The 16239-nt window shown below is 45.6% G+C and overlaps 3 protein-coding genes across 3 annotated transcripts in view; 2 read left to right on the forward strand and 1 right to left on the reverse strand.

Annotated features, from left to right (window-relative positions):
- tmem88a (transmembrane protein 88 a) overlaps positions 1-179 on the forward strand; it is a 4995-nt gene extending 4816 nt beyond the window's left edge. Inside the window, exon 3 of the mRNA XM_062536918.1 lies at positions 1-179. This exon is cut by the window's left edge and continues 923 nt beyond it. The gene's annotated coding sequence lies outside the window, so the exon portion shown is untranslated.
- A 1155-nt stretch (positions 180-1334) lies between these two features.
- On the forward strand, positions 1335-4084 carry si:ch211-237l4.6 (uncharacterized protein LOC446130 homolog). Its single transcript, XM_062537431.1, has 4 exons — positions 1335-1404; positions 2197-2224; positions 2636-2742; positions 3034-4084. Exons 1-4 carry the CDS (start codon positions 1335-1337, stop codon positions 3195-3197), a joined length of 369 nt encoding a protein of 122 aa, XP_062393415.1. The 3' UTR covers positions 3198-4084.
- Positions 4085-5786: 1702 nt separating this feature from the next.
- Positions 5787-12672, reverse strand: pcolcea (procollagen C-endopeptidase enhancer a). Its single transcript, XM_062536919.1, has 9 exons — positions 12442-12672; positions 10197-10305; positions 9437-9695; positions 8704-8825; positions 8420-8556; positions 7700-8079; positions 7338-7415; positions 6905-7075; positions 5787-6376 (listed from the first exon to the last, which is right to left on the reverse strand). The coding sequence occupies exons 1-9, from the start codon at positions 12534-12536 to the stop codon at positions 6246-6248; spliced, it is 1482 nt and encodes a 493-aa protein (XP_062392903.1). The 5' UTR covers positions 12537-12672; the 3' UTR covers positions 5787-6245.
- Between the last annotated feature and the right edge of the window lie 3567 nt (positions 12673-16239).

Raw genomic sequence — 16239 nt, forward strand, 5'->3', positions numbered from 1 at the left:
CAGGATGCATGTGATGCAGATAGGCAGGACAGACATACAAATGAAAATGTAATATTACACTCTGAATTATCTACCTTACACTACAGTATTTTTTTCTTGTGTACATTTTTATACTTTGAAGATACATGTTTTTCTACTCTGCTAGACTCAATAAACCGATTTTTTTTATTTCCCTGAAATGAATGTGAGAAACATTCCTTTACTTGGTGTTTTTGATGTAACTTCTGAAGGGTTCATTTTTGTTCCGCATTTTGTGTGATTTATACAGATAGGCCTACTAGATTTATACAGTTTCTCAGTAGGCCTATTTACTGAGCACACTAAAATGAGCTGTGTATCTGATTTACCGACGTCAAAATAAAGTGTGTAGCCTATATTGTTACAGAGTGTGAGAGGCCTATTTAAGACCCCCCTTCTGAATAGCATAGCGGGAAGGTAATGAAGAGTTGGAGACAAAGCAGCAAGCTAATTCTACTCATATGCACCCTTTAATCAAACAGTCGCTTCCTGTTTTTTTCCCTCTGGGTGGTGTCGTTAGGATCGCTGGTGCACGATCAGAGCCAGCAGCTTTATTGGTCCCATTTACCAAGAACTGTACTGACCTGGCATCAGTGTTTAGAACAATCACTTTTAATCTGATTGGCCTTGGGATCAATGCTTCTTTCAGGTGAATGGCTCGTTAGTTAGACAGTAGTAGGCCATGCACACAAGATTCTCTTGTGGTGAGGTGAGTCTTACCTAATAGATCTGTTTATCTTGGAATCCAATTGTACACTTCGGACAGGCTACTTTGCCAGACACATTTCTTTGGATTACTTTCCAGTTGAAAGGTTGATTGGTTTAAATCCAAACAGTGTTTGTTTCACCACTGAGTTCGTTATAGGCCTACACAGATCCGTGGTTACTTGAAGATAATTGCATACAATGCTAAAACAATGTTGTAGGCTACAGTGTAACAGTTCTACATGTGTATCTCTTTATGCCAATATATTCACCAGCTTTAGCCTGGGCCTATATGTAAATTAATGAAGCAGGTCTAAGTTACAAAATACTCATGAATAATGGAGAAATCGTACTGAAATGTTCCATCTCCATTCTGTCTATCTGCATCCTAATTCTGTACATCTGTTGTACCTGACAACGCTGACAGCCCTTACCTACAATTTTGTTCCCATTATTTTCCCTCAATGACTGCGGCTGCATTAGAACATGCCTTTGTTGCCAAAGTATTAAGCGTTCAGTAGACGCGGGAGGGGTTGAGCAGACAATGTCGGTGTTTTGACCCGGAGCCACGCGGTGAGGATTAGGTATTTTAAGACTTGTGGAAATTTCCCATGGCGTTCCGCGCACGCTCAGTGGAGTTAGCGCGCAACCGGGGTAACGGAAAAACCAGACAGGGGCTAGGCAACACATCTTTATCCACTGGGAATGCATTCGGTTCACAACGTCGGCGCAGCCATCTCCAAACATAAAGAAACAAAAAACAAATGGAGGAGTTGTTTCTATCCTAACCAAGGCTATATTCAGCGCGACACTATACACTGGATGCATTTTAATATAAAACAGGTAAGTTTACCCTCCGTGATTCTTTGGTAATAGGCAACGGCAACCGAGGAGGCGTGAGAATATATGCGAATGCGCATGTTTTATGAGTAAACATAATTGCCAATACATTTGCTGATCGAAAACACTACTTCCATCATTGTTTACTTTTATTGACATTTAATTGAAAATATTTCCGAGCCGTGTGCAAATGAAGTAAAATGAGGAAATGGAAATGCCACTTGCCATTTTTATTATTATTATTATTATTATTATTTCTACAGGAGCTTCTAATTGTAAAGTTAATTGTGTGGATGGAAATGTAAGGATTTCAACGGCTATAAATGGGTGGAGACGCTGTTTATCTTAACGATGACATACTGATTTGGCTGGTGATTGTTGTGCTTGGCAGCGTCATCCGTGTCCGAGGACAGCAAGGATGCTCTAGTTCCTCTTGGATTATCTGGGCGTTTACATAACGTTGTTTCGTAGAAAATGATGTAGTTGCTTTTAATGTGGCTTACCACTTCTAACAGGGCTTTCATCCCATAGTTCGCCAATCCGTCAGGAAAGCATGTCCTTAATTCAGGATGGGTTTGCCTTTGGATTCGAATTGCATTAGAGCTCAGAGATCTGTTTACATGGCTTTTGGAGAGGGGATGTTAAAGTATAGGCAACTCGGGTAAGCGTGGCAATAGCCTGGACTCTTGCATGCCTCAAAAGAGGACAACGGGGATCAGGTGTCGTCTCAAGAACTTGACTACTTAGTAATGCAAGATAATTAGATGCCTGTTGCACGACTTTTAGAGCATGTACGTGCTTTTCATCACTCCAGACTTGCATGTTTACTTACATGCTTACTTCTACCAATAGTTGCAATAGCGTGGAATACACTTTTGAGAAAACAGAGGGAATAGGCTACACTGGAATGCAAACTGCAAATCTTATGCGACATAGGAAGCATGAGCTGTTGTGCAATATAACACCGCTCTTGTGTCATATAAACTCAGTGTGTTGGTAATGAAAGGTTACATAAGGCATAGTGCAAAGATAAAACCGCTAATGCCTACAGCTATTGCCTCTTTGCCAACAGGTCTGACCCTACAGCTGCAGTCATGGGAGTGAAGGTTTTACAGTGCTTTCCCTTCTACCGCCACGCTAAAGGCCGAGGCAAAGGAAGACTCTGTCCACCCCCAGCAGGTAAGATGTCCTCCATCTCTTAAGGCTGCACTGGACAACAGTGGACTAATACATTTTGTTGAAATAAATAGCTTACATTATTTTAAGTACATTGTACCTCCTGTGTGTGTTTGTGTCATTGTGATTGATTCTCATCTTCCTTTCTCATTTTCTGCTCTCTTTCTCTTTCTTCACCCTCTCCATCCACTTTTTTCCCCTCCCCTCTCTTCTCCTCTCCTCTCCTCTCCTCATCCCCTCCCCTCTCCTCTCCCTTTCGCTCCTCTCCTCTCCTCCTTCTTGTCCTCCTTTCAGTGCCCTCTGGGGAGGTGAAGCCGGAGTTCTCCTCCTCCTCCTGGGCGTGTGACAGTGAGGGCGGTGGCGGTGGCGGGGGTAGCGTGCGCCGGGTCTACCTCTCCCAGAAGGCCCGGATCAGCTACCGGCACCAGATGGACAACGTGATAGACGCCACCTACTAGCCTGCCTGACCCCCCTGCCTGCCTCCCGCCGCCCACCTAGCAGCCTTCAGCACAGCCGTGCCCAGCAAGTCGTCCTTGCCCCCGACCATCCCAGTGGCCCCCTCGGTGATGTGGCCCCCACTCTTTTTTCCGTGATGGCGGTTCATCTGACGGGGCTCGCTTTTTTGCACTCCTTATGATCGGGACTGTCCAGAGAATCAGGAATAGTGTCTAGTAGTAATGGTGTTTCTAGCTGTGGTTTGGGGCAGAAAAAAAACCTCCAGTGTTTCTTACTCCCCTATATAGAGATACAATAGAGATTTAAAAAAAAGTATGTTAGGACTGTAGAGAACTTTGCGCTTGAAAATGTGAAGATGACGTTGTTGATGGTGCTTTGGGTATGTCCTGTGGATATGGAGATTGCAAGGAAAAAGAAAGGACGTAAATGCAAAATAAGCAGGAATTGTGTTTACAAATATTAGCCTGAAGTGCATTTTAGTGTCTGGATTTGTCCATTGTCTCTTGTCTTTCTTGTCCTTTGTCTCTGTAAAGGTATCTTGTGGAGTTATATGTATTTATTCATGTGTGCTTGCGTGTGTGTGTGCATGTGAGTGTGCGTGCATGTGAGTGTGTGTGTGAGTGCGTGTGTGTATGTATGTGTGCGTGTGTGTGAGTGTGTGTGCATCTGCATACGTGTGCAAATGCTTGTTTATGTAAGTTTGTGTGTGAGTGAAGTCTCACTGTAAGCTAATCAATCCCATTAATGTCTACTGTGGTCTAGAATGGCTATTTCTTTGCTAGATGTTCTTTTTTTTATATAAGCAAAATTGTGACTAAAAGATTGATATCTTGCAATGTCAAACCTGATTCTGTTGAATCTATTAAATTTTAAAGAACTGAAACCATCACCCTTGTATTCTACTTTGCCTCTTTGTTTTTTTGAGAATGCATGCATATTAAGTGACTTTGACAGACAGCCATGTTACAGTAATGATACATTTTCTTGCTAGTATTCATTTTTAGAATCTGGACAAATGTGGAGCCCCACACAGATGCTTCTTGAGTGTCATGGGCGAAGGGTTTTACTCCCCGGGTCCGTAAATGTGTAGTTCTCTGCATAGCCCTTGGCAAATATAAGAAAAACGATAAAAACTCAATGAAAACTTGCCTAGTTACATATTAACGTACACAGGCGGCACCAGGCACCATTAAAAACAGAAAGCGCATTGACTATGTGAAATGTTACGAAATGTTACTTTGACTGATAGACCATAATTTGGATTGCAGGTTTTCTGGATTTTGGGGGACAGGGGCCCCCTAACCTATTTCGATTCCATTATGAATAGCCCTTGATTGTCTATTTAGGAAACATTTCTGATTGTGATGAATATAATATGCTAGTGCATGGTTCAAACGTCATTAGTGTCTTTCTTTGTGTTTTTGTTGTCATAGGTAATGGTAATGGTAAAGCATTTTATAACGCATTAAAGATGTGTACAAATTGAATTAAAATATTATTCTCAGTGCTCTGGTTAGAGCTTTTTGTCATTATTGCATGTAGTTTGTTTTTTTTCTCTGCAGATAAAGTATTATGTCACAAGTAGAAGGGCTAATTTAAGATTACATAAAATGGCATACTGATCTTCTCTGTCTGTACAAAAGAGTAATTGATGTTCTTGTACAGTTTTATTTTTTATATATATATATAAACCGCCGCACTCCATCTCTAAAGCCCTGTTGAAATGAATATGGAAGCAGTTTCATATTAGTACCACATGATGGCACTATTTCCCCATGTATCAGTGAGACTGAGGAAAAAGATTAATTCTTAAATGCATGACTTCAACATGCAACATGACAGTCTGAAAAGCTAATCTCTCAGAAGACTCAGTTATATCTGACATTTGACTATTTTCACTGTACGTTGACTCATCCACATGTGAATGCTGAACTGATTCAAGCCTTTTAATCGACCATATCTACAACAAAGCTAAATTAATTAATGGAATGCACCCCCCAACACTAACACACACTTATGTTTTTTTGTTGTTGTTGTTGCGGCGAGGACATTAGCAATTCTTTGACATTTAGTTTCAGAGTACAATAGACTTATGGGAAAAGAAAGAACCTGAGAACCTTTCTGGGAGACAGGATATTACATAACATGACGGATAGTGGCCTGTGTTGTCATGGCACTGAAAGGCAAAGCCTGGAGCCGTAGAGAATGAAGATCTTGATTAACAGGCTGTCACCTAGGACGTAGAGACCATGACGGCACTGTAAGCCACAAGTCACGACTATAGCAAAACACAGAGACTATTATGTAACATTTTCAAATGTAGTAGTCAGATGATGTATTGAAAAGACATTTACCCACGTGAATGTTTACATACTCAGGGTGTCCATCACAGCTTATGATTATGGTATTATGACACATGAAAAGTCAAAGTGTATTAAGCTTGTTGGTAAATGTACACAGTGGAACATTTTATAGCCCAAAAAGGCAAGCTATACTCCTGGCAAAGACAACAGATTCTTCAAGCAGACTGGAAATTTCTTTGTCCCATGCAGCTGCTTTAAAAAAAATTAATAGGAGAGAAAGACTGCAGATTGTGTTATATAAAAGTTGTTTTTTATTCAAAGACATCATCATAATTTACATAGAAATATAATATGCGACATGTCTGCGTGTATAAAACTTGTAGTAAAAAATATAGTCCCACTATGTGAAGTTATAAAGCTGTCGCTTTGTACTATGAGCTCCTCGTAAAAAAGTACGGACGGATACCTCGGCTGCAAGTTAAGAGTTTTGGCCTTTTCACACTTCAGCTGTATTTTTCATTATTGTACTTTTGTTTTTCTAATACCAGTCCTGTTATGGTAAAAGGAGAGTGTGTGCATCTCTGACTTCATTTCCTTCCATGTATGATCTGTTTTCCATACCCTGCCTGCTTCAGTCGCAACACGCCTGCTGGTGCTGGTCTCAGCGGTGGTGGTGTTGTCTCAGCGGTGGTGGTGCTTGTCTCAGCGGTGGTGAGCTGCTGTGCCTGTGGGAGTGTTTGTGAGGCGTTAGCATGGCTGGTTGCTGATGTTGGTGAGGATCTTGTGGTGAGGAGCCTTGTAGAGGGCAGTGAAGCTGCCAGGTGCCAGGGTGCCGCGGCCATCCTCGTCCACCTGACCCATCAGGATGTAGCTGCCACCTGAAAGAACACAACGATATGGGTGAGTGAGGGAGGGAAGGAGGGAGGGAGTTATTGAGTAAGTGAGGAAGGGAGGGAGTAAGTGAGTTATTGAGTGAGTGAGTGAGTGAGTGAGTGAGTGAGTGAGTGAGTGAGTGAGGGAGGGAGTGAGGGAGGGAGTTATTGAGTAAGTGAGTGAGTGAGGTAGGGAGGGAGGGAGGGAGTTATTGAGTAAGTGAGTGAGTGAGGGAGGGAGAGGGAGTAAGTGAATTATTGAGTGAGTGAGTGAGTGAGTGAGGTATAGGGAGAGTAAGTGAGTTAGTGAGTAAATGAGTGAGTGAGGGAGTGTAGGGAGTGGGTGAGTGTGTGAGCAAAGTCAGTGATAAATGTCCTATGCATTTCCTATTCATATTCTATTAATTTTCATTTCTAAACAATCAATGATTGAAACTGATTTTGTTGCATATTCAAACATGACTATATCATAGAATAACATCTTGACCCCTGTATGTAAAAAAACAAAAAGAAAAAGAATAAATATGTCCGCACCTCTGCGTAGCACGGGGCATTTCTGGCACATGGAGACCATTTTGATGGACATGTCCGCTCCAGCCTGGGTGATGGTCAGCCGGCCGGCCTTGTAGGCCTTGATGAGGGTGGCGGAGATCTGCACCCCACCGCCAGGCTTGGGCGTAACTGCTGTCAGCCTAGCAGTGATCGCTGTCCATGGGAACAGAGGGAGATGACACCAATAAATTCAGTTCAATAAGTCAGTATAAAGCTGAATCAGCTTGATCTGAATATCATTATGAATGATATATCAATATGTAATATGATATTATATTATATGAATTGACATATTCAAGTTTTATACCGTTTTTTTCCACCACAGACCTCTCCTTGCGGAGAGCATTGCTTATGTCTGATGCATTGCTGAGTTTGAGCATTCACATCCCATCCAGTAATGCAAATAGGAACTTACCAAATTCACTGGCACAGTAGCTGGCCTTGATGTTTCCATCTCTTTTGCATGCCTGTGCACACAGTGGGTTCAGGGGAGCTGGAAAATGAAACATTTCACATTTTTCTCATATTTGGAGAAGGGACACACTCTCTATTTTGTAAAACATGCTGAACAAATGCTTGGTTGTTTTTATCAAAAATGTCTCTCTCTCTCTCTCTCTCGGCACTCACACTCACTCTCTCACACTTTCACTTATCTCTTACTCACTTACTCACTTACTCACTTACAGTACTCACTTACTCATTCACACTTTCACTCTTTCACACTTTCACACTTTCACTCCCACCCCCTCCCTCCCTCCCTCCCTCTCTCTCTCTCACCTCTGGTTCTTGTTGGCTTGCCGTTCTCAGGTTTGGTCACAGGTCTGCGCTGTGGCTTCACCGGCCTGGCTGGCCTGACCGGCCGGACGGGTTTAGGCTTTGGCGTGGGCCGCACCGTCGTGGTGGTGGTAGTGGTCGTGGCGGGTTTCGCCGTGGGCTTCCTGGGCTGTGATTTCTCGGGTTTGACGGGCCGGTCGGTTCTGACCACAGGCACGCGGGATTCAGACCCCACGCGGGGTCCGGTCACGACGTCCTCCCCCGTGGTGGGCGGCTTGGAGCCGCGGGGGATACTGCGGTAGGTGGCCATGAAGCCGTCGGAGGTGACGCTGGTGTCGGACACAAACTGCACCAGCAGGACATTGCCATTACTCACTATCTCCCTGCAGAGGAGAGAGGGAGGGAGAGGGAGAGAGAGAGAGAGAGAGAAGAGAGATGGAGTTACATGGAGCTCTATGATCTGGGAACAGAAAATTATTGGGAATGCAAGAGCATGCAAGCAGTTAGACATAATTACACTAATATCTGTGAAAGTGCAAAATCACTGGGGATTACAGTTCTGCTTCTCATAAAGGCACAAACGCACAGACACACAAAATATCTTTCAACTCATCAACTCAGTTCCATTGGGGAATACTGAGCACACACACACACGCATGCGCGCACACACACACACACACACACACACACACACACACACACACACGCACAATCTGCACATACTTGGGGGGCACCTCTCCACAGTATTTGCCAATGCGTCTGGAGTCCTCCCTCTCTCCTCCATTGTAAAGTGCCACATAGTCAAAGCGACAGTAAGTGTCTCCCTCAACGGTAAACTTCTCAAAGTTCACCTCAATAGCCTGCAGACAAACAACAACAACAATAACAACAAAGTCCGTTCTCATACGACCAGTTCTCACAATTCCAGTTTACCAAATGCATGTGTATTATTGCAGTCATGTGTATGAGTATGAGTGTTTAAAGCAGGTTATAAGAAAGGTTCTAACCATGTTAGGCTCCACGGTGATAAGCCAGGAGCAGGTGACCCCAGGTGGGTAGTGTTTCTGTGGCCAGTTGGGGGTTTGCAGTGACCCCTGGGACTTGGTGTATTTCCCTCCGCAAAGCTGATCTAAAAGATGAAACAAAGCAGCACATAGGTTTACAAGGTTCATTTATAACTATTTGTTTATAACTACTGTTTTGACGCTGAGGAAGACACACGTCAGTTGATTGTGCACCACAATAAAATAAGTTCATAATTTATCTGAGTGCCCCGATCATCTCTGGGTTTAGTCTCTTTGAAATGGCCCAGCCAGCTTTTCTGAAAGTAGCACATAGGTTGACAAGGTTCATTTATAACTATACCTGATGCAAAGCTAAAAGCTGTAAAGCTAAATGTCAACTGTTCAGTCTCTGTATGGGCTCCCTAGGGAGAGCCAAATTCATGGTGTTGATGGGATGTAGTTCCACAGGGGAATATTACTATCAGTTGAGCAACAGAAGCACATGTCCAAGTATTCAATTTCTGTTACATAACGCCTTGACGTCCTTGCACTGGTGTGCTGTTGTGACGCTGTTGCCTACCGTGGCTGAATCAATTTTCGCAACACGTCGTGACTTCTCCGAACACCAAACACGGAACACTGTCCAGAAAGTAGGTTATAGTTCACCAGCAAGAATTTTCTGTTATGGCCTTGGGGCTATTTGCTTTAGAACTTGTACACACTACCAAGGCCTCACCATCAGCATGGGGCTTTCCTGCCTGGAAGTAGCCTAGGAATCCCCTCCCCCCGGTGCCCGAGTCGGACACCATCTCCAGCATCATGGTGTTGGAGGTGGACATGAGTGTGCCGGGCCGGAACGTTCCGCAGAAGCGCCCCAGCTTCTCTACCAAGTTGGAGTGGCCGTTGTAGACGTCCAGGTAGTCATAGCGACAGAGGGAGTCGGCCTCCAGGTCGAAGATCCTGAAGGTGAGAATGACCACGTTCCCTTCCGGGACCTGAAGGAGAGGAGATGTGAAAAGAAGTGAGTGAGTAAAAGAGTGAGTGAGTGAGTGAGTGAGTGAGTAAGTGAGTGAGTGAGTGAGTAAGTAAAAGAGTGAGTGAGTGAGTGAGTGAGTAAGTAAAAGAGTGAGTGAGTGAGTGAGTGAGTGAGTAAAAGAGTGAGTGAGTGAGTCAGTGAGTGAGTGAGTGAGTGAGTGAGTGTGTGAGTGTGTGAGTGAGTGAGTGAATGAATGAGTGAGTGAGTGAGTGAGTGAATGAGTTTGTGAGTGAGTGAGTGAGTGAGTGAGTGAGTGTGAATGAGTGAGTGAAAGAGTGAGTCGGTGAGTGAATGAGTAAAAGAGTGAGTGAGTGAGTGAGTCAGTCAAAGAGTGAATAAGTAAGTGTTAAATATTTATGATAATGCGTTCAGATGAGGCAAGACTGGGGAGTGTACATTAGAGAATAAGAAAGTTAAGAGTAATTGCATGAGTGTGCGTGACGCAGGAAGGAGAACTCACAGTGATGTACCAGGTGCATTTGCTGTCGTGTTTGTAGAAGGCTGGGAAGCCCTCACTGCCCACGAAGCCGGTGTCTCCATCCACGTTCCCCCCACAGTGGAACACAGGCCTGGGGACGACAGAGGGACAGAGTCACATGCTACCCTCCAGCCAACCAAGGGTTAAGGAATGACGAATGACTGCCAAATATGTATTTGTTGTGCTCTCTCTCTCTCTCTCTCTCTCTCTCTCTCTCTCTCTCTCTCTTTCTCTCTCTCTCACACACACACAAATGAAAGAAAAACACATACACTCGGCACACATACTCACAAAAATACACACACACACACACACACACACACACACACACACACACACACACACACACACACACACACACACACACACACACACACACACACACACACACACACAGAGAGAGACATACACGGTTGCACACTAGCACACAGACCATGACAGTGAGCAATGACTCATTGTTTGCATGCTTCATCTCTCTCCAGCTCAGCGGGCTGCTCCATCTCAGTAGCCCCCCCTGTCTCTGGTGTCAGGCATTGGGGGTGGGGGGGTCACAAGAACTGGGAGGGCTAGGGGGCTGGAGCGGGGAGAGCAGACAGTAGTCTGGACCCAGAGGGGGTATGACATTCCACTAACACCATCCACCCCCATCAATGTCTCATCCTCCAATCTGTCTCTTTCTCTCTCTCTATCTCTCTCTCTATCTCTCTCTCAAATTCAAATTCAAAATTCAAAAGGAGCTTTTTTAGCATGACCATAACGTTGTACAGTATTGCCAAAGCATTTGGGTCAAATACATCAAAAGGGGAGGGCAAGGGAAAAGGGGGAAACACAAGTTAAACAGAATAATGATAATTGTACAATTATGAACTATGGCAATGGAAAGCAGTGCGTCTCTCTCTCTTTCTCTCTCCATTCTCCACCATCAACGTATCTTTCTATCGTTCTGTCTCTCTTATTACTTCAAATACACGCAAATCAAAGTAAATATGCATGTGCCACAGCATGTAAATTTAACATCTGCAATGGCAAAATAACTGTCTCCCTCTCTTTGCATTCCTACTGGTTCTCAACTCAACCTTTCCATCAGCTGGCTTTCACATTCACAGTCTGTCTAAATATTTTATCCAAACTCCCCATCCAAAATAACTCCCTGTGCGGTAGCCTAAATACTACTACGCCACTTTCAAGGATAAAAAGTTGTTCACTGGCGAATGATCTGACGCTCTGGACAGTGTTCTGAGAAAGACTGGTGCCAGACATAGTTTTATAGCAGTCTCGTTACACAAAAGCAGCAACACAACCATGTGAAGTTGTAAATGAGCGCAAGCGTTTTGTGTGCCTTTTGCATCATTAGACGACCATCTGAGTTGACAGTAATTCCCAAACTAGACAGCCGAGGTCATTCGCCCACGGACAGTTGCTGAGTCAGTATATGAAATCACCTCTGGCCATCAAGGGGTAGAAAGCACCAGAAAGTTCCGGAAAATTCCAGAATCACAGCCCATTGCCTCACTCGCAGAATGCTGGGAAGTGAAGCACTTCCAAGGAATGTCCTAACTCTCCTGTAAAGCAGATTGTATCGCCGAGCGCCCCGTGCGTCTGGAGACGCCAGCGGAGCCTCGCGAGCCAAGGCGACCTGAGTCAACCCTGAGCTTCAGCTCGGCTGACTCTGACACCACCAGCAGCCCCCACCAGCCCCGTTGCACAAACATCTGCAGCGGGGCTGCCTGCCGCCATGGATCCCTAATTACTAACCATCTGAGGTGACCCAAATTATGGGAGCAGGGGATGAGGCAAACACTGCCCTACATGCTACTCCATGCACCACATGGGAGTGAAAGGACAATGAGACTGTGGACAAGGTTGTTGTTGTTGTTGTTGCTTTTTTAAGACCAGTAGTAAACAAGTAAAACTGACAGTTGTAAACATTTAAACCCGCTGGAGATTTCACCTGTGCGGTGGTTGGATGGGTGGGTGGGACGGGCTGCCTAATGCTAAGGCTTAGTTCCAAAGTAGAATGGAAAATGTTACAGTCCAAATCCTAATTCTGCTAAATCCTCATAACAGACGTCTAGATCCCCTTGGCCCACTTCTGCCCACCTGTGACCACAACGTCCAGTATAAACACCAAATCGCCTCACCCCATCACACTGCTACTGTAGAGAATAGGAACAAACCACCCCCACCTCCCCACACCCTACTCATGCAATCCATATCTCCTCCTCACCTGGAGTAGTTGTTGGTGGACTGTCCCTGTGTCCACCCGAGGGTCAGAGAGAGACAGACGAGCCCCAGAGTCCACATGCATCCCATGCTGTCCATACTGACCAGCTCATACACGGCGAAGAGAGAAAGAGAGAGAGAGAGAGGGAGAGAGGGAGAGAGAGAGAGAGAGGGAGAGAAAAAGAGACGACACAGATGAGAGGAGAGAAGAGGTGGAGTGAAGCAGTGGATGGGGTGGGTGGGCGGAGAAGGGGATGGGGGTAAGTGGCAGTGAAAGAGAGAACCAAAGAGAGCTTTCTAGAGGCACGTATGAGGGAGGGAATAAAAATCGTGCAGGGGGGGCATTGTGAGGGGGGAGGGGCGATCTTAATTAGAAACAGATGCTGTCGCCATGTTAACTTTGGCCGCTAGTAACCCCCCCCATCATCCAAAGAAAAGTGCACAATAAGAGAAAACAAAAATGAATACACATGCATAAGGTTTGGACTGTAAATGTGTGTGTGTATGTCTGTGTCTGTCTGTCTGTCTGTCTGTGTGTGCTTTTTCCAGGGGCTGATGATATACAGACAGCCTGCTCCCGACATGCAAAGCAGCAGTTCTGTTAAGCCATTGTCTCTTCCCAGAAATCATGAGAATGTCAAGAGGGATCATCCTTTCTTTCCCCTTTAAGTTTTACTGCCATTGTTGATGTTCTGGGTCTTCATGGTGGAATGCATGAGAACAGTTAACCACTATTGGCTCCTGTGCTACTGCTACGTCCAACCAAACTACATAAACCACAATGCTTTTCAACACGAATTAGCCTAACACCATAGTCTGTGTAGACTAACATAGTCTGTTTTCACAGTGGCACAGAGAGTGTATTTTCACATGCACATTTTGGGTTAAAGGTATCAGATGTCCACCTACAGGTCACACAAACAGCACTAACCACTAGGTGCGCAGTAGGAAGTCCCAGTCACAGAGAACCATGTTGGTTTATGGCAGAGGCCACGCATAGGTCATCACTTCAAGGTCACCCTACAGGGGGGTCTATTCACATTCCAAAATGTAACACTATAATTTTCACCACTCGTTTCAGAGCGATGACTGTATTTGTTATTCCGGATAGCCAAGTCAGTCCACTGGGAAGCGTTCCTGGAAAGACTGGATGCTTCTTCCACCTCCAGAGACATTGAAGAGATTCAAAGCAGAGTTGGCACAGACTGCTAGGCAGAGGGTTATAAACATGGTGATTTACAATACACAGACATTGCACCATCTGATTGGAGTTTGGGGGTCGTCTGATTGCTGCACCTCGAGCCTTGGAGTTGTGATTCTCCTGCCCAGACCGTGCTATTGTTGCCCAAACATCTCCCTCCGCGGGGCCAGCTCTTTGCCGTCACGGTTGGAGGAGTTTTGTCTATCCTGCGGAGGAGTAAGTGGATGATTCCCTACCGAGGGAGAGCGGGTCATTCCGCCTTCGTGGTGTCTCTGCTGCTGTGGCGGTCGACCCCTCTGGCCCAGTTCTCTGGGGCCCGTTTTGAGTTGGGAGGGTTGTGTGTGTGTGTGTGTGTGTGTGTGTGCGTGCGTGCGTGCGTGCGTACGTGCGTGCGTGCGTGCGTGCGTGCGTGCGTGCGTGCGTGCGTGCGTGCGTGTGTGTGTGTGTGTGTGTGTGTGTGTGTGTGTGTGCATGTGTGTGTGTGTGTGTGTGTGTGTGTGCATGTGTGTATGTGTGTGTCTGTGTGTGTGTGTGTGTGTGTGTGTGTGTGTGTGTGAGGAAGGGGGGAGTTTGCTCACACAGATAATATGCAACAGTGGTCTGATGGGAGCCCCAGACCCACAGAAGTCCTGCCAAGATGGGCCCTGGAGTTGTGTTATCACACGGGCCTGGCTGTTTGTGTGCTCACAGTCCAGGGATTGGAATTACACCCCGGCGGGTTTGCGGTTACCTTTTTCATTATCCAGCAGGAATGTCCTTTTTTTGTTCTTTTTCAGTACATAAACCAAGATACAGCCAGATCAGGATTGGGGTCCGGAGACGTTTTGGCTGACCAGTGAGTAGGTTGACCTAGATGGCTGCTTACTGGCACTCTAATGGATGCCAGCCAGCCAGCCAGCCCACACAGGGGAGGTTTGAACGTTCTAAAAAAAAGGACAGTGTGCGATTTTTAAAATTCTGAAAATTCTGTCCATTTTCAATGAACCCAAATGTTCTTTTTAACATTCATTCACCAGGGTGGCAGTACATCCTGAAGGGTTCCCCACATACTGGATAAAGAAATTAGTGAAAGAAAGTAAAGTAGTGATAGAAAGACAGAAAGAAAGAAAGAAAGAAAGAAAGAGACAGACAGAACTAGAGTGTGGTGGACGGAAAAGGGCGGGGGGTGATGCAGAACAGATTTTTCTTCACATGGCCGCGTGTTTGTGGGAGAGAAAGTGTTTACAGCAATTAATTCATCGTTGTGGAGGACTGTTGTGTTGATTTTTCTTAACACACTTCCTGTGTGAGTGGTATCTCTCGGCTACGGGAGTCTGCAGATAAGAGGAGCTGGAATGCTGTGACGTGGGAAGTCGGCTGGGGAGGAAAAGTGTGTGGGAGGGTAAGGTGTGTGTAGTGTGTCTGTGTGTGTGTGTGTGTGTGTGTGTGTGTGTGTGTGTGTGTGTGTGTGTATATGACTGTGTGAGTATGGTGTGTATGTGAGTATGGGGGGGGGGTAACAATGACCCAAACACCTGGCTGTGGTCCAAGGACCAAGGGTGTCGACTCAAGACCGGCCTGTGGAGCAATCCATCAACGCGAGCCAGCACGCAGTAATGGGCTTGGGGGAGGGCCGGGGCTGAGACCATGAGACCAGGGGGCATGTGAACGGCTGGAGACTGAGCCAGGGCCTGGGGAAAGGCCACTGGAAATTTACTGAGACGCCGAGGGGGGGTCAGTGCCTACAGGAAACAGAGAATACAGTGTGACGATCAGAGGCATAAATCTCCATTTCTGTGTCATATCTCTACAATAAAACGCATCTGGAGCGCATGAGTGGACATGTATTAAAAGGATCAACCAGATGTTATACATGGAGGATGACTTCTTCTGCTGAAGAAACGGACAAGCACAACATGTGCAGAAACCAGCCCGAGCTGCATATTTGCATTTGCGGTCTAGCCGTGCTGTCCTCACTCATTGTGGTTTGCAGATAACAAAAAGTTGGCCCAGTTGTTTGTTTACACTTCCTCTCTAAGTCCACATTGTTTGCATATTGACCTGCTCTCTCGAACGCCTCAGCGCAAATAAGAGTGGGTTCTGGGGCATCGGCCGCTGATCCTGCCCAGAGAGGTGGCGTGGGTGTAGCGGATCAGGGCCGGATCGGTGCCGGATCAAGGGCAGAACTGGCCCAGAACCTGCTTTCACCCGGACACCAGCCAACACGAGATCATATTCATACGACTCATGCGGCTGAGCAGGAGCTCAGGTCCTCCGCTGATGAGTCATGTTTAATTTGGTGAGGGGGAAACAGCTGGGCAAACAGCCATCGTGACACAAGTAATATGTGGATGGTTTAGGTGATGGATGGTTTGAGTGGTGGTGGGAGGGGGGACGCACGGAGGTGACTCATTGCACTTCAACAGGTACACATCGACTGTTCCTGAGATGTTTGTTTTTAAATAGTGTGGACACATTTCTAGTATTTTCTGGCTGCATCAAAGACATTGGGAATAAAAATGATGTGGGCATTATAGCCTTGCTTAAGCAACAAATATAATAGTGGCCCTGGACTTTTACACAATAGCCTACTATATGTGTTCAGCATTCATCACAACCATC

Source organism: Sardina pilchardus, chromosome 5, assembly GCF_963854185.1.
Source record: "Sardina pilchardus chromosome 5, fSarPil1.1, whole genome shotgun sequence".
Lineage (NCBI taxonomy): Eukaryota > Metazoa > Chordata > Actinopteri > Clupeiformes > Clupeidae > Sardina > Sardina pilchardus.